Raw genomic sequence first — 25,250 nt, 5'->3', positions numbered from 1 at the left:
ACCAAGGGCTGGTTTTGCCTCCCAGAGCAAGGCTGGGTCTGACTGGGGCAGAAGGGAAGGTCTGGGGAAACAAAACCCAGGAGTGCACTGGTGCAGTGGGGCAGGCTCAGCAGATTCCTGGCAAAGCCCCTGGAGCCCTGAGCACACAGAGCATTCCCCTCCTCCCCAGCCCTCTCCTGCTGCTGCCTTTGTCCCAACCTACTTTGCATTCAGTTGAGCTGGTGAAGGAAATCAGAAAATCCCTGCCTGCTAAATTAGTGCTGAAGCCAAGAGCCTGGGAAACGACTTTTGTGTCTTGTGTGTGAAGTGTTAGTGTTTTCCCTGTGAGTGCCCAGTGGTAAATAATCCATGGGATGGACAGTGGTGAGTAATGCACCAAACCCATTTCAGGGTTCCTAGCCTGAGTTTCTAGGAAAAACTAAAAAATCCCTCTGGCTGGGCTGCTAATACATGAGTGAGACTTCACAAAACCAGCCCTGGGAGTCTCTGTGCTGTGTGCACAGGTCACTGGGGCTCTGTGCTGCTCCCTGCAGAGTGGAGGGGCATTGAAAACACCCCAAAACTTTCCACTCTTTCAGGAAACAACACTTTCATGCTGGAATTTGCAATGAAGTTGTGAATGTGGCTGGAGCCTGGGGCTTCTCCAGGAAAAGGCCCCTTTGGCCAGCTGCATTCAGCTCTAATGAGAGAGCTGAATTCTCCCTCAAAGCTGTGTTTTCCATTTGGCCCCTTTCCCCTCATCAATCGCTGTCAGTTCAGACAGAGGCCCCACATGCAGCTTCCCTTGGGGCTGTGTGCTGCTGGGGAGGACAGCCTGCCCTACTAAACTGCATCTCTGAGCCAGGGAACAATGGAGCTTTGTGTGAGCACACAGTGCCAGCTCAGTTTCCCAGGCTTTTCCTTTTCTGCTGTCCCTGTCCTGCTGGAAGCCCGGCAGGGCAGGGCTGCAGGGGCTGCTCCCTCAACAAAGCAGAGGGGTGGCCCCTGCCCCTGGCTCCAGCTGCAGGTGCTGCCTCCTTTTCCTCCAGTGCAGCAGACCTGAGGAAGGTGAGCCAAGTGCACAGCAGGGCAGGAGGGGCTGCAGCCCTGCCCCAGCAGGTGCCAGCAGGCAGTGCCAAGCTGCAGGTGGGGATGGCAGCAGGGCTGGCTCTGGGGCAGAGGGCTCTGCCCTGGGCACAGCCAGGCAGGGGGATGCTGGGGAGGGCAGCAGCAGAGTGGAGCCTGAGAAATGCAGCTGGTGAGTGTGCAGCAGGTTGGGGGTGCCCCTTCCCGAGGGCAGGACTGCAGGAATCCAGCCTGACACGAGGGGATGCTCCTTTCCATCAGCAGCCTTGGAGCTGCCCCCAGAGGGAAGCAGGAATGCCAGCTCCACTTCCAGACGTGGAAATGGGATGTGTTAGGACCTTGGTGTCCCAGGTGAGCTGTTTCTGTCCCGGTGTGCCCCGTGCCCACCCAGCTGCCACAGCTCAGGGCTCTGCTGGAAACACTGGGCACAGGTGGGAACGGGGCTCACCCTCAGCTCTGAGCCCTGCTGGCACATCCAGCCCAGCACACATCAGGGAGATGTGCTGGGATGTGCTGGGATCTGCTGGGATGGGCAGGGACCCTGTTTTGGGCAGGGGTGTTCAGGGCCATGAACTTCCACAGGCACACAGGGAAAGTTCCTGCAGCTGATTTTTTTTCAGGAGTTCTGCATCCCCAAATGCCTAAAAGAGCTGTTAGTGGGTTTCACACTGCAGATGGAGAATTGGAGATCGTGTGTGACTGAATTAATTGGGAACAACAAACAGCAGGGACCCAACTATTGGAAAACACTGGCAGGCCTGGCAGCGCCAGTGCTGGAGCTCCCTTTGCTTCAGCAGGAGCAGCTGCTCAGGACAGGGCTCTGCTCTGCACAGAGGACCTGAGGCTGCTGGCACCACCAACCTGAGCTGCTGCCCCCAGCCTGTCCCTGCTGTGCTGGCAGCAAAGGCAGAGATGGGGAAAGTGACTCTTTATTTATAGCTGCACAATCCCACGCAGAGCTGGTCTGCAGAGCCCCAGAGATGGAAGTGGATCAAGGAATAGATGGATCTGCACGTGGTAAGGATGGGCTCAGCTCTAAGGAAAGAGTGAGAGCTGCAGAGAGGGGCTGAGGCAGCACTGGGTGTGGGACAGGTGTGGTACCTGCAGCCTCTGGCCTCGTGTCCACAGCCATTGATCCCCAGGAAGAGATTTATTGGCCACAAACAGTAACTCAGGGAGGGTAAAGAGATGTTGTTAAAAGAGCAGCAAGCTCCTCCTCTTGTGCAAGTTCTTTTTTTGGTCTGTTGCTACAGCAACTCTCTACCAAGAACAAAGATGACAGCAAGATATTAAATTTTGCAGCAACTCAATTGACTCCTGATTTCCCTTCTTTTTTTTTTTTTTGCCTTTGGTAACTGAATCCTGCTGCAGTAATTGTGTTAGATTTCAGATGGAAATCGTGTGACAAGAATTCCTGTGTTGCTCTTTCCTCCTTCCCCTCAGAAACACATTAAATCAATTTATTTAAATCCAGTGGGTGATTATAAACACCGGATTATTTGGCTTTATTTCTTTTGCATGTGAACATCATGTATTTTACCCACAAATCATATTCTGTACCAAAATCCCCAAAACCTTGATAATCTTTAAAGAGAAACAAACTTCTTGCCCAGTACTGTTTTGGCAAAGTTCAACCTATGCCACTGGCACAGACCAGAAATGTAAAATCTGAGTAATTGCAACAGAGGTCATCTGGATTTGGGAATGTTAAAACTGGCTTTAAAGCACTGCTGCATTTCAGTTCTCCCTCCCCACAGCTCTGTTTGCTGTGGGGCAGACCCTGAGGGGTCGTGTCTGGGGTCAGAACCTGTGGGTCAGGGCACAGCACAGTGCAAATCCCACTGCCCCAGAGAGCAGCACCCACCCGAGGAGAGCTGTGCCCTGGGGAGAGCTGTGCCCCGAGGAGAGCTGTGCCCTGGGGAGAGCTGTGCCCCAGAGAGCTGTGCCCTGGGGTGCAGGAGGGGACGGTGGCACCGTGCTGGGTGGGGAGACACAGCTCCAGAGCACAGGGAGGGAGAGCATGGGGCAAATGGAAGGAAATGGGGCAGAGAGGAGCAGGAACCTGTGGAGAAAGGGGGGTGCATGATGCACGTGAATTATTACACATTTAGCTTCCCTCTGAATCACTGGGAGTATAATTAACAATCTGGCTCTGGCAGCTCCAGCACAGTATGCACAGGTGGGATGGGTCACCTGGATTCAGCACAGGATCAAAGCTGTGGAAACTGCCCAGCAGAGCAAACAGCTCCTGCTGCTGCTCCTGGAGAGCTGTGAGCACAAGCCCCTCTTTGGGGAGCACGTGGTGCAGGGCAAAGGGGATGCAGCCCATCCCCTGGATCCCAAAGAGCTGCAGGATTCCAGCTGCACCCCTGAAACACCAGCCCTGTGCAGGGGTGTGCTCCCTGCAGAGCCTGGCCTGGGGGCTCAGAGCCCACTCCCAAAACAGCTGCACCCCTGAAACACAGCCCTGTGCAGGGGTGTGCTCCCTGCAGAGCCTGGCCTGGGGCTCAGAGCCCACTCCCAAAACAGCTGCACCCCTGAAACACAGCCCTGTGCAGGGGTCTCCTCCCTGCAGAGCCTGGCCTGGGGGCTCAGTGCCCACTCCCTAAAGCAGAGGCTGCTTGAGCACCAGCTGAAGCTGCTGCTTGCAGCAGGGGAAGGAAAGTGCAGCTCTGAGCACAGGGCCTGGGCAATCTCCCTGAGGAAGCAGAGGTAGCAGATCTCTATCAGGAAACTGCTGCAAGAGCCTTTCACCACTGATAAGCACAGTGCAGTGTGACCATGGCCTGCTGCAGTCACCACAGGTTCCTTGTGACTTCTGTGCCTTTCACAGGAGAATTACAGCTACTGGATCAATTGCTGTTGCCTTCCCAAATTGTTTATCATAATTCTTCATGCATTTAGTCATGTGCAAGTATTCCCATTTCTTACAAGGACTTGAATTATTGACCAGCATAACACTACAATAATTCTACTGGTACCACAAGGGCTTAGGATGGCAACGGTGGAAAAGACTGGGGTAGAGATGGGTGTATTTTAGAATGCTCTTTTTCTTCCCTGAATATTCATGGCCTCAAGGATACTAGACATGTATTTTTAGAAGATACCTTTCTACTTACAACTGAGCTGTTGGAGACGTAAATAAAATAAAAATCAAAAGCAAATTTCTGGGATGCTTTGCCTGAAAAACACCATGCATTTCCTCATACAGAAATCTTTGGCTGCAGTTATTTTGGGTGCTAAGGCAGGACCCGTTGATACAGCTCTGTCAGTGCCAAGTTGCAACTGCACTTCACTAGAGATAAAAAAGGGAGCAGAGTAAGAAGTAGCTCTCTGTTAATATGACAAGGTAACAGCACTTTGCTGGCAGGAAAGAAGATGTAAGGTTCAAAAAACAAAGGTGTAGCACCAACAGCTGCCGTGTTACTGTCTCCAGAGTTTGCTGCTACCCTGGAATTGTGTTTGGGAGCCTTTCCCCAGCGGGATTGCAGAGCCATTCCAGAGGGGACAGCAGCAGGGCTGGGCTCTGCTCCCAGTCACACACAGCCCATTGCCCAGCTGACCCTGCTGCAGCTGGGGCCTCTCCTGCATGGGCAGCCCCTCCTGGGCTGCTGCAGCTCTCATCAGCCTGAGGCAGAGCCAGCCCTCCCTGGGACCCTGGGCCTGGATGGGAACAGCTGCCACCACCAAATTCTAATTACAGCAACTCCCCAGAGAGGCTGCAGAGGGTTTATCAATGGCCAAACTCATCCCTCTTCCCCAGCTTCATCAACCCAAGCAGTGGCACAAGGGATTCTGCCTTTCAGAGACCCAGGAAGGCAGAAGGACCAAGGGAGAGCTGGGGTCATGTCCTGATCTGCCCTGCCCTGGGGTGAGAACTGGGGCAGTGCTGCAGCTCTGGCACTGGCACAGGGCTCTGAGGGTTTCCATCAACAGCTTGTGTCCCATCACCTGTGGCTTGGTGTGGCCTCCAGCCTGGCTCCAGCCTTTTCTGCACAGCTTCACTGGTGTGAGAATGGGCATCCCATGGATATTGGAGGGATATTCCATCTCTGAAAGTATTCAGGGTGGGGCTGGACAGAGCTTGGAGAAAGCTGGGGTAGTGAGGGTGTCCCTGCCCACAGCAGGGGCTGGGATGAGATGAGCCTTGGGGACCCTTCCAACCCAAACCATTCTGTGAACCCGTGGCCAGAGGGTCTGCCCAGCTCGTGGTGACACTCTGAGTGTCCCTGGAAGCAGCATGTCATACTCTGCCCAGCTGCTGTGTGTTCAGCACATCGTCAAACACTTGCAGTTTGAAACTGGAAACAAAGAGTGCAAGACAGCTTCTGCTTAAAAAAATTTCCTTAATTTAGGAATTGCTTTAAGCCAACATTACCTCTGCTTCCTGAGCACACACAAGGCTACTGCCCTGGAAATAATCTGCATTAGCCTTACTGGAGTGACCACGTTGCCATAGCTACTGTTGGTTTCTCTATACCTCAAGCTTGAAGTGTTTATTATGATTAAATTCCATCCTGTCCCATTCCTCGTTTAAAAATTCTGGGTTCAGAGTATCATAAAGTGAATTACAATGTAATCCTTCCTTTTAAGAAGCTGTTTCAAGTAGAAATCCCATAAAGTATCTTAGACATTGATATTTGTTAAAGATCATTAATTCATGACCGGAATATTTTTCTTCAGCTATCATTGCTTCTTTACTCTTCATGACATCTGAGTAGCAGAAACCCCTGATGCTGTTGGATCATTTCATGACTGGGATTTTTCTTTCACCACTATGTTGCTGACCACTTTGAGAAAAGATGCTTAACACCCCCAGACACTTGGCTTTGACCTCAGAGGTGGCCTCACAGGTTTGAACCAAATCAGAATCTGTCTTATGGCACAGGTGGTTATCAGGAATGCTGGTCCTTGCCCTCTGAACCCCTGTGGGTGTTGCAAGAAGTGACTGCTGCTAGGATGAATCCTTTATCAAATGGCCTGTGCTTCTCTTTCCTTGTTCAGTTTGGTTTGTTTTTTATTTGTGGAGAGTGAGCTCAGAACCATAAGGCCCCCCCAGAGTGTTCTTGGCTGTGAAGGGACACAACATCATCATCCCTGGACTTTTCTGGTCAACGTGTAAATTGGCTTTTCCTTGCTTTGGGAGATGATAAACCATTGGTGTGTACCAATGCACCCTCTCCAGAGAGCTGATGGTCCTGGGGATTGTTCTTTGATACCTCTTGACTCTCCTTGGTGTTCCCTTTCCAGCCCTGTTCCAAGTACAGCTCAGGGCAGTAAGACACACACAGAATCCCAGCGAGCCCCTCCCCAGATTCCCTGGCAGGGGATGCAGCAACTCACCCTAGGGACAGACAGGTACAGCTCCCCAGTGCTCCACAACCCACTGACCCACAGCCACTGTCACTGTGCCTTCCCCGTGGTCCCTGTCCTCGCCTCTCCCTGTGCCCGCTGGGCTCTAGCACAGTTTTTGCTGTCCCGAGACTCTGAGCCCCGTGTTCCACCTGGAGCTGGAGTAAGGCTGTCCAGCCTGAGCCTGGGCCTCACATTGCCTGGAAGGACTGGCTTTTCCTCCCTCCTCCCCAGGCCCTTCCACAGCCACCGAGATGCAGAATGCTCCTCTGTGCCGCCTGCACGCACTAGGTAAATTATTTGTGTAATGTGCTGGGGTTATTTTTTAAAGTTGGCAGAGGGACTGTGAATCATCAAATCTCCCTGAATTCACTCCTCACAAGACACCCATAAAAGCGCCCATTGTGTGGAGCAGCGATGGGAGCTGAGATGGAGCCGGGCCGGACAGAGGAGCCGCTCAGCCGGCGATCTGCAGAGCCGATCGTGCCCCGCACACTGCGGGGTCTCGGCTGGTCCCTGCGCTCGGCTAGGACCCGATAAAGCGCCTTAACCACTGACTGATTCTACCGAAACACTTTCTCCTGCTTTCCTCAATTTTAACAAGAAGTGACAAATCTGCTCCAGTGCACCCGCGCTGTCCCAGCGGTGACAGGATGGTGCCGGAGCCCCGCGCTGCGAGGGGCCGCTCGGGCAGGGGGATCTGCGGGAGACAGCGGGGAGCCCGCAGGGAAAGAGCGGCGGATCCCGGCGAGAGAGCGGCGGATCCCGCAGGGAAAGAGCGGGGATCCCGGGGAGGAGAGCGGGGACCCCGCAGGGAAAGAGCGGCGGATCCTGGCGAGAGAGCGGCGGATCCCGCAGGGAAAGAGCGGCGGATCCCGGGGTCAGAGCGGCGGATCCCGGGGTTAGAGCGGCGGATCCCGGGGGTTAGAGCGGAGATCCCGGGGGTTAGAGCGGGGATCTCGGGGGTAGAGCGGGGATCCCGGGGGTAGCGCGGCGGATCCCGGGGTTAGAGCGGGGATCCCGGGGGTTAGAGCGGGGATCTCGGGGTTAGAGCAGGGATCCCGGGGGTTAGAGCGGGGATCCCGGGGGTAGCGCGGCGGATCCCGGGGTTAGAGCGGCGGATCCCGGGGGTTAGAGCGGGGATCCCGGGGTTAGAGCGGGGATCCCGGGGTTAGAGCGGGGATCCCGGGGGTAGCGCGGCGGATCCCGGGGTTAGAGCGGCGGATCCCGGGGGTTAGAGCGGGGATCCCGGGGGTTAGAGCGGGGATCCCGGGGGTAGCGCGGCGGATCCCGGGGGTAGAGCGGGGATCCCGGGGGTTAGAGCGGGGATCCCGGGGGTAGAGCGGCGGATCCCGGGAGTAGAGCGGCGGATCCCGGGGTTAGAGCGGGGATCTCGGGGTTAGAGCGGGGATCCCGGGGGCAGAGCGGGGATCCCGGGGTTAGAGCGGGGATCCCGGGGGCAGAGCGGGGATCTCGGGGTTAGAGCAGGGATCCCGGGGTTAGAGCGGGGATCCCGGGGTTAGAGCAGGGATCCCGGGGGTTAGAGCGGGGATCCCGGGGGTTAGCGCGGCGGATCCCGGGGGTAGAGCGGGGATCCCGGGGGTTAGAGCGGGGATCCCGGGGGTAGAGCGGCGGATCCCGGGGTTAGAGCGAGGATCCCGGGGGTTAGAGCGGGGATCCCGGGGTAGCGCGGGCGGATCCCGGGGTAGAGCGGGGATCCCGGGGGTAGAGCGGGGATCCCGGGGGTAGCGCGGGGATCCCGGGGGTAGCGCGGGGATCCCGGGGGTTAGAGCGGGGATCCCGGGGTTAGAGCGGGGATCCCGGGGGTTAGAGCGGGGATCCCGGGGGTAGCGCGGCGGATCCCGGGGGTAGAGCGGGGATCCCGGGGGCAGAGCGGGGATCCCGGGGGTAGCGCGGCGGATCCCGGGGGTAGAGCGGGGATCCCGGGGGCAGAGCGGGGATCCCGGGGGCAGAGCGGGGATCCCGGGGTTAGAGCGGGGATCCCGGGGGTTAGAGCGGCAGATCCCGGGGGTAGCGCGGGCGGATCCCGGGGGTAGAGCGGGGATCCCGCAGCGGGGCGCACACACAGCAGCCCCGCCCGGCGGTGCCGGCGCTGCCCGGGCGCCGCGCGTTCGCCCGCCGGGGGCGCGGCCGAGCCGAGCGGAGCCGAGCCGGGCGCTGCGGGGCCGGGGCGGGGCCGGGGCGGGGAAGGGGCTCGGGAGCGCCCGCCCCGCGCGCAACCTGAGCGCAGGAGCGGCGCAGGGCCCCGCCTCGGCCGGCGGCGGCAGCGGCTGCGCTCGGCTCGGCCCGGCCCGGCTCTGCCCCGCCCGGCTCCGCTCCGCTGCGGGCGCTGCGCCGTGTCCCCGGTGCCGCCAATGCCCGCGGCCGCTGTCGGCGGCGGGGCCGCGGCCGGGTGAGGCGGCGGCGGAGCGCGGCGGGGCCCGCGCCCTCCCTCCCGCACCATGTCAGCGCCGGGCAAGTTCAAGAAGGACAAAGAGATCATCGCCGACTACGAGGCGCAGGTCAAAGGTGCGGAGCGGGGCCGGTGCGGGGCCGCCTTTGTGCGCGGGGCGGGGCGGGATCGGCCGGAGCGGCCGCGGGGGCAGCGCCGCGCCCCCCGCCCCTCCCGCGCTGCGGCAGCGGGGCCGGGGGCTCCGGGGGAGCCGGGCCTGCCCGAACGAGCCGAGCCCATCGCCGTGCGGGGCTGGGTGTGCGGGGGCTCCGGGGGGAGCCCGGCCCTGCCCTGCCGCGGGGCGCTGCCATCGCCTGCGGGGCTCGGTGTGCGGGGCGCCGCTGGTGGGCTCGGCTCGTTCGGCCCCGAGCTCCGGTGACGGGCTCGGCTCGCTCGGCCGGAGCCCCGGGGCTGCGCGGGTCCGGAGCGCATCCATCCTGCGGTCCTTATGTAAGGGAGCTCGCCCGGTGCTCCGGCCGCTCGCCTCCAGCCCCGCAGTCATTATTATGCAAGTGCCGGTGGTGGTGCGGGTGCGGAGCTGTGCGACAGGCGCGGCGTTCCTGGGTGTTGGAGAGGAATAAAACCGGAGGTTGTGTCTGTTGACACCGCTGAGCATCAAATCCCGGGCTCCAGGTTAATTGTTGTTTCGGAGGAAGGTTGGTCCCTGTGACACATGGCAGTCCTGCAGCCCAGGGAAGGGCTGGAGGCACAGGGCAATGAGCCAGTGTAACCTCCTGGTATTGCACACCCAGGGCTTTTCCTGTTGGTACCAAACTGCATTAATGGGCATTTCTGGATAACCTAATAAATCTGCTCCTTATTGCAGTAATTGCTAATTCTGTTAGCTGATGACAGCTCCTTTTCCCACCTTCAGAGGATACTCTCAGCTGTTCCTTCATGCTTTTTCCTTGCATCGCCTTCTTCAGTCCCCTCGCTATTATGTAAAGCCTGCTCCACTCTCCCTTTGCTTGGCTGTTTTATGTGAATATGTGTTCACCACTTCATTATATTCAAGTCCAGAACATGGTTAATTAAAAGTGTAACACAGCTTTTCTGCAGATTAACTTGTGCAAACTCGAGCGCTTCCATTTTTCTCGAGAGCCCAGCTCAGCTGGTGATAGCTGGTCTGCACAGGCTCGGCTCGGGAAAGTCTCTGCCTAACTGCGGCAGCGTGATGCCAGAGGGAGGGGTTCTGGGGAAGGGGCTGGCTGTTGGTTTCGTGCCATTGTTTACTTTCGTGAATCTCAGTCTTTTGTAGCTGGCCTCGGAGAGTGACGGAGCAGTCACAACACGCCCTGCTCGGTGCCAATTACCTTCCTGCTTGTGTGTAATTTGGGCAAATTGATGTTATTGCACCCAGCAGTTAGGCAGATGAAATATTCTTTTAGTCTGTGGTATTGTTGGTTTCATGGGAGGGGATTTGTTCGTTTCTTGGGAGGGGATTTGCGTTTGTTCCCAGGGACTGTCCCCTGGATTCACCTTACTCTCGAGCTGTCCTGGCCCGGGTGATTGCTGCTGCTCGGGTTCTTGGGGTGCAGAGGGGTCACTGGGGGCAGGATTGGGGTGAGCTGTTCCAAAGGCTTTGCTGTGGATGTCTCCAGTGTTTTTCTCTGGTTGTTGTTTGTGACTGAGTGCTCCGGGGCCATGATCATTCTTGGCCTGGCTTCTGTAGCCTCATGGTTTCCATATGCAGGCAGCTGATGCTGGAGTGTGAGAGGGTGTTCCATTGCAGCAGTATCACGTTCTGTGCAGCTGTAATGCAGACGGCTCGCTGATGGGCCACTGACCATTTCTGTGATGTTGTTCTGGGCATTATCGCACCTCCAGGAACGCCTGGTTCCCGGTGTAGGCTTGCTTTGTGTTTTCACCTGAATAAAGGCCATTCTTACCACCTTTGACAGGGTGTGGCTGTTTCTGGGAGGGGTGGGCAGGGTCAGACGCTGTGTGTGCCTCTGAGGAGCTGCCAGCTCCATCCCTGCACACCGGGTCTGCTGCAGGAGCAGCGAGGTCTCGGGGTGATGAGCAGGGTGAGGTGCTCCAGTGCTCAAGCTGTGACTGCACCATCCCTTGCTGTCACCTCTCTGTGGGGGCCAGGGGGGCTCTGACCCTCCCACCCTGCTGAGCTGGGGGAGGGGGACAGCCCCCCGAGTTTGGAGGGGTTGGTGCAGAGCCCTGCTGCAGCCTGTGCTCCCTCACTGGGCAGGAGCAGTGAAAACAGAGCAGGCAGGACAGCAGCTGGTCACTGATCTGTGAGGACACAAGGAGGGCTGGTGGCTGAGGATGCTCTGAGCAGGGATTTTCTGTGGAGTGTGCCAGCCTGGCCTGGGCCAGGGTTTGTGATCATGGAAACTTCTCTGAGGCTGTGACAGTGACCATGAGCACCCACCTCCACCTGTGCAGAGCCTGGTCTTCTGGATTGGATGTAGGCTACCTCATTATTCCAGATACTCTGTTGATTTTCTTCAAGGATCGAGTCATTACTCTATTCATATCTAATCCCTTGCTACCCTCGTGGAGACAGATGCTCCAATCTCCAGAGAGACTGAAATGGAAGAGAAATAGGGATAAAGAAGAGGTGAAGTGGTGGCAAGGGGGACTAACAACCAGTGTTGATACAGAACTGCTGAAATATGAAGATGATAATAGATGAAAATTTGAAGCAGTGATCTCATACTGAGAGGATGGGCCTGGAATCCCCATGGCATGGACAGGAACATGGGAGGGAGAAAGGTGAAAATCCTGAGTGTGAGCTCCAAGGCAAATGTCAGCAAAGATGGGAGAGAAGTAACCCAGTGAAGCTGCACTGGAGATGCATTTGGAGAGGTCATAGAGGGCTGGGGGAGGCACTGCCCAGCAGTGCAGGGAGGGAGCTGAGGACACCTGGTGTGATGTGGAGGGGAGAAGCTGCTGAGTGAGTGCAGAGTGATTTGCTGAACCTCTGGTGTTGCAGCCAGAGCAGGGCTGGGTGGGTTGGGGTGCTGCAGGCTGGGGCTGAGCCCTGTGGGTGCAGCCTGGGTGAGACTGGGAGGAGCAGGGTTCAGCTGGGAGTTATCTTCCTGCTCAGGGCCACTCATTGCCCTGTGCCTCCCTCCCTTCCCTGCAGAACTGTCTGCTCCTCTCAGGGGGATGGGGCTGTCCTGAAAACAGGGAAAGATCCTGGGGGTGTGGGGGTGCAGGGGGGCCCTGCTGGGGGCTGCTCTGGGGGTCTCACAGAGGACTGGGGGCTGCTCTGGGGGTCTCACAGAGGACTGGGGGCTGGGGCTGGCTGCTGCAGGGAGTGTGAGGCTCTGGCCTGTGTCACTCTGCTGCTGGCAGTGGCAGAACGTGACTGCTGCTGTGAGTGCTGCTGCAGGCACTGCCCCTGCAGCCCTGCAGGGTGTTTGCTGCCTGTCCCTGCCCTGCAGGGTGTTTGCTGCCTGTCCCTGCCCTGCAGGGTGTTTGCTGCCTGTCCCTGCAGGGTGTTTGCTGCCTGCCCTGCCCTGCAGGGTGTTTGCTGCCTGTCTCTGCCCTGCAGGGTGTTTGCTGCCTGTCCCTGCAGGGCTGTTGCTGCTGCCTGTCCCTGCAGGGTGTTTGCTGCCTGTCCCTGCAGGGTGTTTGCTGCCTGTCCCTGCCCTGCAGGGTGTTTGCTGCCTGTCCCTGCCCTGCAGGGTGTTTGCTGCCTGTCCCTGTCCCTGCAGGGTGTTTGCTGCCTGTCCCTGCAGGGTGTTTGCTGCCTGTCCCTGCCCTGCAGGGTGTTTGCTGCCTGTCCCTGCCCTGCAGGGTGTTTGCTGCCTGTCCCTGCCCTGCAGGGTGTTTGCTGCCTGTCCCTGCCCTGCAGGGTGTTTGCTGCCTGTCCCTGCCCTGCAGGGTGTTTGCTGCCTGCCCTGCCCTGCAGGGTGTTTGCTGCCTGTCCCTGCCCTGCAGGGTGTTTGCTGCCTGTCCCTGCAGGGTGTTTGCTGCCTGCCCTGCCCTGCAGGGTGTTTGCTGCCTGCCCTGCCCTGCAGGGTGTTTGCTGCCTGTCCCTGCCCTGCAGGGTGTTTGCTGCCTGTCCCTGCAGGGTGTTTGCTGCCTGCCCTGCCCTGCAGGGTGTTTGCTGCCTGCCCTGCCCTGCAGGGTGTTTGCTGCCTGTCCCTGCCCTGCAGGGTGTTTGCTGCCTGCCCTGCCCTGCAGGGTGTTTGCTGCCTGTCCCTGCAGGGTGTTTGCTGCCTGTCTCTGCCCTGCAGGGTGTTTGCTGCCTGCCCTGCCCTGCAGGGTGTTTGCTGCCTGTCCCTGCAGGGTGTTTGCTGCCTGTCCCTGCCCTGCAGGGCTGTCTCAGCTCTCCTGCTCACACACAGCCCTGGCAGGCTCTGCCGAGGCTCTGTCCTTCCTTCTCTGCTGCTTTGCACCCTCCAGCTGCCAGGAGAGGGGAGAGCTGCCCCCAGCCCTGCCAGGAGATGGTTGCTGGATGGCACTAGCAAGAAAATACTTCAGAATACTTTCAGGAGCCAGGTTTTGTTATTTGCCTTAGCCTTGCAGATGGGAGGGTGGTGTTAAAAATAAACACCCGTGGGGATATGGCTGCAGATTCACAACTGCACATGGGAGCTGCCTCAGCACAGGGCAGGTCCTTGGATGCACAGTTCAACGTGCCTGTTTTCAGATGTGCAGTTTCCATTGCCCTGTCTGGCCAGAAATCTAAATAAATGTCTTTCATTCATTGTGGTGACATGCCTGATTTGTGGCAGCAAAACAAACCAGTTTTAATTATGCAGATGCAACTGCCTATGGTCCAGCACTGGCAATCTTGCAGAAATTTGCACATTGTGTTGATTGGCAATTTGATTTTATATTGCTTCCTGCAGTTTTGCCTTACCCTGTCAAAGCCCAGGTCCCTGTGGGGCAGTAGCATCCTGTGTCCTGTGACTGGCAGGTGACATGGTCCTGTGTGGTCCTGGAGGTGGGGCTCTCCCAGTGGTGCAGACTGCCAGAGGGATGATTCCTTGACTTCTGGGACTCTTAGTTGCTGTGTAAATTGATAATAAAGCTAGAGTTTTGATGCTTTTAGCATACAAAAACACTACAAAGATTTGCAGACTTAGGCCAAGTAAAATGAATGTACTATTTTCCATTTCCATAAAGTTTAGGTTAATTTCACTGCTCGTTAGTTTCCTTTGACTTACTCTGTTGCAATAGCTGCATCCGTTCTTTTGTTTCTATTTTGTTTTCCTCCCTCTTGCTCTCTTTCCACTTTGCTCAGAAAATGTTGGGAAAATTCTCATGCCAAAAGGTTTCCTAGGATGCTGGTTTGCTCAGGGAGGAGCTCTGCTTCCCAGGGAGCAGAGTCACCCAGCTTGAACCTGGCAGCCTATTCAGAGAGATGCTCTGAAAGAGAGAGCAAGAGAGAAAGGTGCACCCCAGTGTGGGGCTGGGGGGAAACTGCTCAGGGTTAATCACAGAGACTGTCCTGGCTTAGTTGTGCTTAACACGATGCTAGTGGGGAGGTGTGAGCCAGGGGCACCCAGTGAGCTCAGCTGGCCTTGGTGGAGCTGATCACAGTGAATCCAGCTGGGGAATCTGCTCTGCTTTCTGCTGGGGCCTGGGGAGCTGCTCCTCACTGCTCCTGGTTCTTACCTCCCCTTCCCTGCAGTGTGTGCCCCAGGCCTGGCAGCTGGGGTGATGGGGAGCTGAGGTGTCATCCCTGATAGAGGTGAGCTGTCAGTCTCTAATGGAAGCAATTTGAATTTATCAGAGCTATTCCTGCTGAGTGCTTCAGCAGAGGCTGGGATGGTTCAGCTGGGTCAGCAGCTCCTGGTGTGAGTGACCACCACAGCTCTGTGCAGCTGCTGGGGTGTCCATCCATCCCCAGCAGCTCCTGGTGTGAGTGACCACAGCTCTGTGCAGCTGCTGGGGTGTCCATCCCTCCCCAGCAGCTCCTGGTGTAGTGACCACAGCTCTGTGCAGCTGCTGGGGTGTCCATCCCTCCCCAGCAGCTCCTGGTGTGTGACCACAGCTCTGTGCAGCTGCTGGGGTGTCCATCCCTCCCCAGCAGCTCCTGGTGTGTGACCACAGCTCTGTGCAGCTGCTGGGGTGTCCATCCTGCCTGTCTGCATGGCCAGAGCTCAGAACTGCTCAGCAGTGTGTCCTGGCTTGTCCCAGGGCAGGGGGCTGGTGGCATAGCTGGGGTCCTGCCGTGCTCTGAGGTGCTTCAGGTGCCAGAGAAGGGTATTTTGGTGCTCTGGGCCTGGCTGTGCTCTTCCCTGGCAGCTGGCAGGTGCCTGAGTGTGCAGCTGGCATTATTTGTCAGCCTGCCTCTCCTGATAACAGTAGAGCCTCTTGCAGCACTTACTGGAGGCTGCAGCTAGTCCTGGCTCGGGGTGAAGGGTTCTGAGGGCTGTCAGAGTGCAGCCCTGGATGCCCTTCAGGTGCTCAGCAGGTGTTTGTGTCTGTAAGGTGCACTGTTGGAATGCTGTGTGCAGTTCCAGCCCCTGCCAGGAGCAGGGTTTGCTCTGCCTATTGCTGGCCTGGGGAAGGGGAACCCTCCTCCTTGGGCTCTCGGATTTTCTCCTGCCTGGTTAGGGCTGCCAGCCCCTGCCCTGTGGTTACTGAAAGCACTTTGCACTATTCACATCTTCAAGAGCCTGCTCTGTGACCTTTCCCTGACAAACTGGCCTGAGAGAAGTTATTTTGGCCTCCCTGTTCTCTGTGTAGGGCAGTTGCAGTGGTTTGGGCAGAGGCAGCCACTGAGCAGTGTATTGCAACGTGCAATTTTCAGAGAGGAAGTGGAATACCAAAATAAAATGAGTGAGCTGATGGTGTGTTCCCTGGGCTGGACCCGGGCAGGGTGGTGGGCTGTGTTCCTAGCAGGGGCTGGGGGAGTGCTGGTGTCTGTGCTTCCAGCTTGGCTCTGGGGCTCACAGAGATGGTGGCAGTGCCCCAGCCCAGGGACACCCAGCCCTGCCCTGTGCCCAGCCTGTGCTTTCCTGCAGCACGAGCAGAGCTGCCAGGGTGGCCATGGCAGGCAAGGACAGCTTTAAAATCCTCCTTCATTTAAATACTGCCCTTTGTTTCACCAACAGAGACATGTGAAAAAGGTGTGGCAGCATAACCCCAGCATTATCAGAGGGGAGCAGCAGCAGTGCCTCTGGCTGTGCACTGGGGTGTCTGTCTGTCTGTCTGTCCTGGGGGTTCCCCAGTTTGGGAACCTCTGGCCTGGGAGGGATTGGGAGCAATCCTGCACACTGGGAGAAAGCAGCTGCTGTCAGAGTCTATTTATTGCTCACACATCTTGAGCTGTTGAGCTGCCCTGGACTCGCTGCCTCCCACAGTGTCTGTTCACTTTCCAAAGGGGCTTTCCTGGCTCTGAAGCTCCACTGATGTTCAGGGAGGTTCTCTGTGCAGTGCTTCAGGTTTTACTCTGGAAACTGCAGTTTGGGAAAATGTCCCAAAAAAGTCCCACCTTGTGGAACGTTGCACACACAGGAGTGCAGGAAATACCTGCACTTGGGCTCTGTCATGGTGAAGGAGACCTGTCTCCCTCTTGCTGCTGCAGTGTTGCTGTTTGTTTGAGCAGTTTGTGGTCTTGCTGCTCTGTTTGTTTGAGGAGTTGTTTGTGGTCTCCAGGCACGGTGAGAGCCCAAGGGGATGTTGTGCCTTTGGAACTTTAGCAGGAGATCATCTCAACAACAGATCTAAGCTCGAGATCATCAGTTTGATAATTTTAGGTTGCTGGCCCAGTGTGTGTGAAGTTTTTCTCTCTGTCAAACATGCTGATAAATCAGTAGCTGCTTCATGGGAATAACATGGGTGTGGGTAAGGATTGAAAATGCTTCTCCTGCCCGAGGTGCTGGAATTGTGCTGTGCTTAGGTGCAGGCTGGTACCCAGAGTGTGCCCTGGGTGTGTGTGACATTTGAAGATTTTCTCTGTGTGAAAATGGGTTAATTGATCTTTGGGAAAAGCCTAAATGATGATTCATTGGAGACAGCTTGTTGGAGTTGGAAATGTTAAAGATGCAGGCTTGTAGCTGGGGGGAGTGAACTCCTGCATTATTCTGCATTATTGGAGCTGCAGGGAGCTCCAAGGTGGCAGCTGCAGTGCCCAGTGATGGTCAGCAGGCAAAGCCCTCTGCAGAGCCCTGTTTGGGATTGGCCCTGGAGGGGAATGCAGTGGGATCAGTGGGATCACAGGGCTGTGGCTTAGGACAAGGTGGGAATGGAGGAAATGCTGCTGGCAGGATTCTCCTGCCAACAGCAGAGAGCATTTTTAGCTTTCTCTTCCAGTCCCCCTCGAGTGCTCCTGCTTGCCCTCGAAGGCTGATCAGTGACTGATGCTGGTGCTGAGCAGGGGCCGTGGTCACTGTGGGGTGGGGATGGGGCAGGGGATGGGGCTGGGGCTGTTCAGGGGGTGTCTGTTCAGGGGGGGCTGTTCAGGGGGGTCTCTGAAGGGTGCTGTGGGCCACTGACCAGCAGTCACTTCCCTGGCAGGAGATGTGCCCCCAGATGATCAAGATGTGTTGGGCCTTCTAATAAAAAACCTGTTCTTGCCCCTCTGTTATTGGAGAGAGTGCTGATTGCTCTGGAAGGACCCTAAATGACCCTTAAGCGCTGGGGACATCCTGCTCTGGCCAAAAGAGAGAGTTTAATTTGAAAATACGCCCAGCTGCTGTCAACCATGTCACTGTGGGTTTAAGCAAGTCCCCTTGAGTGGGTGGGATGTGTCCCATGGGCTGGTGCTTCATGCCCTTGGGATCCTGTACCAAAATCCCAGCTCACACGAGGGATTGTGCAGTGTTAGGAGTTGTGCTGATATTCGTCCTGCAGCAGCTGGAGCCTGTCCCTGCTTTGGGATGTCCCTCCTGTGGTGAAAGCCTTGCTGGCTGTCAGGCTGCATTTGTCCCTGGCTGTTCCCTGCTCAGGTGGCAGCTCAGTCACACTCTGCCACTGCAGGAGTGCTGTGGGTGTTTTGTTTTGCTTTTTGATGTTTTATTTTGTCTAATGGCTATTTCTCCTCCAAAGTGGGCATGTTTTCCAGAAGGCTGAGTACTTTTGCCATCAATATCATGTACAGTGAAGCATGCTGAGGCCAGCACAAGGAGTGTCTTGCTTCAGGGTGGAATGTGATTGCTGGGGGGATCAGGAGACAAATTTCCCTGTGCAGGGTGCACAGCTGGCTGGGTGTGTTAGAGTTTCACCTGCAGCATTGAGGAACTGCTCTGAGAGGCCACTGGATGAAGTTACCCTGGAGTGTCTGTAAATACCCGTGCAAGAGCTTGGAACAGCTCAGGGTATTGATGGCTGTGTTTGCCCAGAGGCAGCAGGAGGGGCTGGGGCAAGAGCAGCAAAATGCCACCTTATCCTTTAATCATTCTTGATTTTATTTTCCATTAAATGTTTTGTAGGGGATTTCCTATTGCTCAGGTTTTTTACTGCTGAAGTGAATGGGACTTCTACTCTAGTAATAAATGAACTGGAAATCAGGATCTCCACTGTAATTGGATTTTTCAGATCGCTCAGGAAGAGCCTGAGGAAGTGTGGCAAAAAAGAGTTTTAATTTGGAATAGATCAAGTAAGCTGGGAATCAGACCCTCAGCAGGTTCTTTCAAAGCATTTTTTGTTTCTTTTAACATCCTGGCTGGATCGTGTTCTGAGTGACTCACGGCTTTAAAAGAATTTTTTCCCGCATGTTTTTTCCTGCTTGCGCGCTCTTGACCTACTATTGCTAAAATTCCTGAAGAAATACAAAATAAACATATTGTAAGTGAAAATATCACATTCTAAAGCGCTGGAAGTGAAACCCTTGCAGTGCTCAGTGTCACTGTCCTGCAGGATGGCAGCTGCTGAATGACAATAATTGCTGCTGGGAGAGGTCAGCTGCAGACTGAGGGGCAGTGGGAGGAAGAGGAGGATGAGCTGCAGACCCTGCCTGTCCCACAGCACCTGGGCATCCCTGGGCTCTGCTGGGTGGCTGCTGGTGCCCACCCAGGTGCTGGCAGACACCTGTGTGCCTGCAGAGGAGCCTGCACCTGCCTGGAGGCTCTGGGGGAAGGGAAGTGATTTCACAGGTCACAAAGCAAGAACCACTTCAGAATTGAACCTTCATGGGGGATTTGATGGTGGTTGGTGGTGGGAATAGTCACAGGCTGTGTCCCCAGGGTTTCCCTGTGTGAGCTGGGTGTACACCCCTGTTACCTGCTGGTTTCTGGTGCATGGAGCCTTTTGGTGTGCCAAGGATTCACTGGAGGCTGGTCACGTTGTCACTGAGCTTGCTGCAGTGTCCTTGTCTGTGGTGCACATCACAATGACAATGAAAAAGACATTTATGGTCACCAAACTAACTACTGAGACTGCAGCAATTTATGGTGCCAGTACACCTTTGGAAGAAAGAAAAAATCTTCAGTGTCCTCTTCTTTCATTTTCTTGGGGTCTTCACCAGGCTGGACATGTCCAGAGTTTGTTGGGAAGAGCTCCTTGTCCCCAGTGTTTGTGTGGAGTCTCAGGTTTCCCAGCAGCCTGCCTGCTCTTTGTCACCTGCATCCAGGTGAGTGCCAGGACAGAGCTCAGCTGCTCCTGGCAGGCTCTGAATTGCCAGGGTGTCAGCTTGGCTGCAGTGGGCACCCAACAGCCTGGGCATCTGCAGTGACCTGCCAGGGCTGCCCAGGGGGAAGCCACCTGTGTGTCACCAATGGCCCTGGTGGCCCTGCCACTGCTCCCCTTGGCCCTGGTGGCCCTGCCACTGCTCCCCTTGGCCCTGCCACTGCTCCCCTTGGCCCTGGTGGCCCTGCCACTGCTCCTCTTGTTGCCCTTGTCACTGTCCTTGCTCCCTTTGTCCCCACGTGCTGCCTGCCTGTGCTGCACTGTGGGGCTCTCTGCTCTTTAGCTGTTTGTCATCGTGGGAATTGCTTGTTCAAAGCCAGTGACAGCCTGACAGAGCTGCTGTGCCTTACAAACACACCCATCTGTCTCTGGGCTGCCCCAAGTGCTCCAGAGCAGAGTGAGCCCTGGTGCTGCTGCTCCTGCAGGGTTCCTGAGCCTGCACCCCCGGGTCTCTGCATGCCCCGGGTCTCTGCATCCCCCGGGTCTCTGCCCCCCCCGGGTCTCTGCCCCCCCCCGGGTCTCTGCACCCCCGGGTCTCTGCACCCCCGGGTCTCTGCACCCCCCGGGTCTCTGCACCCCCCGGGTCTCTGCACCCCCCGGGTCTCTGCACCCCCGGGTCTCTGCATCCCCCGGGTCTCTGCATCCCCCGGGTCTCTGCATCCCCCGGGTCTCTGCACCCCCGGGTCTCTGCATCCCCGGGTCTCTGCATCCCCCGGGTCTCTGCCCCCCCCGGGTCTCTGCATCCCCCGGGTCTCTGCACCCCCGGGTCTCTGCATCCCCCGGGTCTCTGCCCCCCCCCCGGGTCTCTGCCCCCCCCCCGGGTCTCTGCCCCCCCGGGTCTCTGCCCCCCCCCCGGGTCTCTGCCCCCCCCGGGTCTCTGCACCCCCCGGGTCTCTGCATCTCCTGCATCTCTGCCCCCCCCCGGGTCTCTGCATCTCTGCCCCCCCCCGGGTCTCTGCCCCCCCCGGGTCTCTGCACGCCCCGGGTCTCTGCACCCCCCGGGTCTCTGCACTCCTGGGTTCTGCTGCTCAGGTGTTCCCTGCAGGGCAGGGGATTTGGGGTTAAAGTGCTGTGTGACCATCTCTGATCAGAGGAGGTGGCAGGTGCCTGGGGTGTGACACTGATTTCTGTGTGTTCCTGGAACTCAACTTTGAAAAGGTTCAAAAAGGGAGGAAAATGAATGGCTGCTGTCAGGACATTGGAGATAAAAACCATCACATCTGGTAGCTGAAGGTGTTTCAGACTTTTTTCATTTTTCTATGAATGTTCAGTTGCAGCTTAAAAAAGAACTGAGGCATTATGAGTCAGTTCTGATTTCACCCTTGGGCCAGCAGTTCAAAGCTGAATATAGTGAATTTCTGAAGCCTTCACCACCAGCCCCTGTTCTTGTTTCCTGTGTGTGGCCCAGGGAGGGGGGAGCACACAGGTGTGTGTATGTTTGTTTACATTGCATGTATACAAACACAGCATGAGGAGCACAGGGAAGAGTCGTCCCCCTAAAATAAGTAATTGAGATTAGTGTGTCTGGGTTTTGGTAACTAACTAGAGGTGACTGAATCAGTCATTGTGAATGATTGATATGAGAAGTTCAGACCTGGTTTTGTTTGCAGTTTATCTAGGAGTGAACTTTAACTTTTGTATTTATGAATAATCACCGAGCTTTCTCTGGTTGGCTGAGTAACTGAAAATTGATAAATTGGGATTAACTGGCAGTGCAGAATATGCAGTCTGTGTATGAAGAGCTGTGTTTACATGGAGCTAAGTTTTCTCCATCCCCCATCACCATAGTAACCCAAGATTTTCCATAAGGGTGAGCTGTCTGGCAGTGGGAGTGAGGACATTCCCATTTTACCTCCAGTTCTCTGAATGTTCTTTGAGCCCTTAGCTCAGATTTTTAGTGCCACATTGATGCAGGCTTCTGGTGATGGGCTTTTTGTTTTGGTGGCTGTTGCTGAAGCTGGGTCTGTGTTATGATCCACGGCTGCCCTGATTCTCAGCAGTGCCTGCTCCTGTAACAGGCTTTTCATGTGGGTTTTTCTGAAATTCATTAGGGACAGGTAGGGGCTGTGCCAGTCCCTCCATCCAGACTGGGCTGGTGCAGCATCTGTGGGGATGCTCCAGAGCCTGGCACTGGGTTTGTTCACTAAATCCAAACTGAAAATCGGCTCCCTGCTGATGATCTCCTTGAAACATAACTGCAGCTCTCTTAATGCAGCTGTTCCTTATCTCAGTAAAATGTCCTGGCTGGAGGCAACTTACTGGACATAATTTATGGGCAAAGGCATCTTGTGACATTTTTTGGGAGAGGGAGAGATAAAATAATCCATTGAAATTTACAGTAAAAGTCGTTAGGATAAGCCCTGTGAATTTAAAACAAGTTATTTTGCTTATAGTTATTAATGAAGTCTTTAGCTAAATTTAAGTGAGTTCTTTACACATTCCTTAGCTTGGACAACTTCTCTGCTTTATTTAATTCAGTTTCAGCATTCATTTGAATGAAAAACTCCCAAGTTAAAGGGAGATTTTTTCACTGAAGTAATTCTGCTGAGTTTGGAATCAATCCCTAGAGTGAGGCAGTCACATAATATATAGACATTATTTCAAGGAAATATTAACATGTAGCCTTCTGCCTTTTCACTGAAGTGATTGTAATTTTATTCTTCATTTACATTTAAAAACTTGCAGTGAAAGTGTGCATCTCCAGTTTTTTGATGCCAGAATCCCCACGTGGCAGTGCTCAGTGGTTCTCAGGGTCTGGGGTGTTTTCTGTGCTGTGCTTGCCTGCAGTCAGTGTGCTGCAGCCTGTGCCTCCCTCACTCCAGCTGTTCTCCCTGTGCTTCCTGAGGCCACACTCTGATTATTCCAGGGCAGGGAGTGAGCACAAGGCCACCAGGTGATAGGAGAGCAGTGATGGAGATGGGAGAGGCTCCTTGGGTGGGTGTTGCACTGAGTATCTGGAGTTCCTGTAAATGTGGTTTTGGGGGTGTGCAGGGCATTTCTGTGGCTCTCCCTGCGGATGTGCTGGGAGGGCAGGAGGGCAGTGGCATCCCCAGGCTCTGTGGGGAAGGGTATTCAGCCACAACCTTCCCTCACTAGCTCTCCCCTGTGTATCTTCAGTCTCCCTGGCACAGCAGAGGCTCTGGCAGATGCTCATCTCGCCTGCTGGACACATCCTGCAGTGCTGTGAGATCTGGCACCCTCCCTGGCTGGTGTGACACTTCTTCCCGGGACTGGAACTGCATCCTGCCCTGTGCAGGAGTTCCTGCATGCCCCGGATTCCCTGGGGAGGGGGCTGTTCAGAGCAGTGATGACATTTCCTGGCAGTGCAGCTGTGCCCCAGGTGAGTGCCAGGGCTGCTGTGTGCTTTGACCTGGCTGCTCAGCAGCCCTGGGGACACGGGGAGCTGCCCAGCCCTGCAAGTCCTTTCCCCCAAAAGATGGGAAATAGCTCTTTATATTCACTCTACTGGTACAAGTTACATTTCTTGAAAAGCACTCTGATAAGATAATGGTGGGCTGGTCTCTAACTGGATTGAAAAGGTTTCTTGTAATTCACTAACATCTTTCCCATCGTGTTGCTGTCACTGTGAGGAGGCAGCAAATGCAATTTGCAGGGAATTCTTAATGGCCATTTATTTTAAGCAGGATCCTAGTTCTCACTTGGAGTTTCCTGCCTTTGCTGAGCAGGTTTAAGCGTTTCTCCTTGTTCTTGTCTGCTGCTTAATGCCATGAGTGAAGCTGTTCAGTTCAGCAGTTTAATGGGGTGATGGATGTGGGGTCCCCGTGGGGCTGGGCTGGCACCAGGCTCTGCCTGGCCATCAGTGGGGCTGCACACCCCGAGCAATGACAATGCTGACACAACCCTCTGCTTCCCTCCTCCTGTTGGCAATATCTTGTCTTTTTCTTGGTAGTTTCTTCCTCTCTCTGTAGTGTCCTGTGTCTTCATGAATGTGGGTTCCTGCAGAGTTTTGCTGAGGGCAGAGCAGGCAGTGTTTGCAGGGTGTCTGCAGGCAGGCAGGAGCTGTGCTGCTGTGCTGGGCACAGTGACTGCACTGCTGCAGGGAGAACTCAGCTCCTGCCTGTGCCTCTGCTGCTGCAGGAGCTGCCCTCACCAGGGACTGCGATCCACAGAACAGGCAGTGCTGCTGAAACTTAGCATTTTGTCCTATTTTTGCATTTATTAGCATACACTGATTATTCATAGGAATAATTACCCTTTACCAATTCACATTAATTTAGGTGGCTTTTGAGAAGCAATCAAGGAGAGTGGGAATGATAATGCACCAAAGGCATATGGCACAGAAGAAACAGGGTGCATTTTATGTAAGTGGCCATGTCAAGGCACTGTCAGCCTTTCCCTTCAGCTGCAGTTGCTGGAGCCCAGTTTGGTGCCTGTTAAAGGCCACAATGTGCTCCTACCCCTGAGGTCCAGTCTGGCTCTTTTCTCACTTCTGGGTCCCTCCAGAAGGGAACAGCATCATCCTGGGGGGGACAGCATGAACACAAAGCCACACATGGGTCATTTCACCTTCCCACGTGCCCTGCCCATCCCTGCACAGGTAGGGTTGAACTCTCAGGTGCTTTTGTTGTCTGGGGCACACGAGTCTGGGGGACAGAGCAGGTCCTGGTCCCCCCTCAGGACAGGAGCAGCACTGGGTGTGCTCTGTGGCCAGGGCTCCCTTAGCAGGGAGAGGGGCTGGGATTTGGGGAGCACACACTGAGCAGGGCTGTGTCTGTCACTGAGCAGGGACAGGCTGCTCTGACTGAATGAGCAGAGGGATGAAAATCAGAGTGTCACATGGCACTCATGGCCTAAAATCCTGACTGTGCCTTTGCTCTGGGTTACAGATGGTACAGGTGCTGCTCTGGAAGCCAAATGTGATGTGATGAAATAAGAGTGCCCTGTAGACAGATGTGGAGTGAGTAATCCTCAGAGAAGGGCAGGAAGGGGTTCAGGAGAGGGTTCAGGAGGGGCTGGGCAGTGGGGGAAATGGGAGTCCAGTGCTCACACCTGTGGGAGGAGAGCAGAGAGCATGTATGGGATGGTGTTTGTGATGCTTCGTGGTTCAAACCTTGCTTTCCCATTCAGGGAGATCCATCCTGTTTTTCAGAGGAGCTGGGAGCTGCTCCTGTGCAGACTGGTGCAAGTGTTGGTCAGCTGTGCTGCTCTGCAGGAGCAGCTCCACAGCCCAGTGTGTTCCAGCCAGTGTTGGCAGCTTTGGGAGCACAAGGCATCCCTCCCTGGGAGTGTCTCACAGAAGGAATGGCTCTGCACACTAAACAAACACTGCTGAGCTGGGGCACACACTGCTCCAGCATGGTTTTGCTGACACTGTCAGGATTTCAGTAGCTGAGAGCAGATCTCCATTGAGGAGCATTTGCAGGGGCTGGTTACACACTTCTGGTGCAGGGAGGGGTGGGTGTCAGTTGTATTAGCCTGGAATGATGTGTTGTCAGGAGAAATGGAGCTGGGGTGGCTCTGGGGGTTCTGCTGCACGTCATTCATAGCCTGTTCTGCACTCCCTGTGTCATTTACAGCCAGATGGGTGAGCCCCCGAGTCCATCACTGCTGCAGCTTTGTGCTGTCAGGTTGCAATGGGGACACAGTCTGTGTGACAGAGTGGGACTTGTTCCACCAGAGAATTGTGTTAAAGGAGGAGCACAGTTATTGTAGGATTGCAGACTTCTGTTTATTCCTGACACTGATGGCAGGATGTAATCATGTAATTAGGAATTCGTGTGAGGAGCAGTGACAGCATGCTGCCACCCTTATTTGTTTGAAATTTTATATCTAAAAGATTCTGTTTACAGCATAAGGAGAAGAGGAAAATACA

General features: G+C 55.6%; 1 protein-coding gene across 4 annotated transcripts in view; it reads left to right on the top strand.

Annotated features, from left to right (window-relative positions):
* Positions 1-8,775: 8,775 nt before the first annotated feature.
* Positions 8,776-25,250, top strand: part of SRGAP3 (SLIT-ROBO Rho GTPase activating protein 3) — a 53,840-nt gene continuing 37,365 nt past the window's right edge. For 2 of the 4 annotated variants that reach the window (XM_079316966.1, XM_079316965.1), the window contains exon 1: positions 8,776-8,946. In XM_079316966.1, coding sequence (XP_079173092.1) covers positions 8,880-8,946 — 67 coding nt within the window. In that variant the 5' untranslated portion in view covers positions 8,776-8,879. Of the gene's footprint in view, positions 8,947-15,244; positions 15,405-25,250 lie in introns of those variants that run through there. The other 2 variants (XM_079316964.1, XM_079316963.1) reach the window with 1 other exon arrangement.

This window comes from Erithacus rubecula, assembly GCF_903797595.1.
Source record: "Erithacus rubecula genome assembly, chromosome: 13".
NCBI classification, from domain to species: domain Eukaryota; kingdom Metazoa; phylum Chordata; class Aves; order Passeriformes; family Muscicapidae; genus Erithacus; species Erithacus rubecula.
The sequence above is the reverse complement of the archived record's forward strand: the minus strand, read 5'-3'. Positions and strand labels throughout refer to the sequence as shown.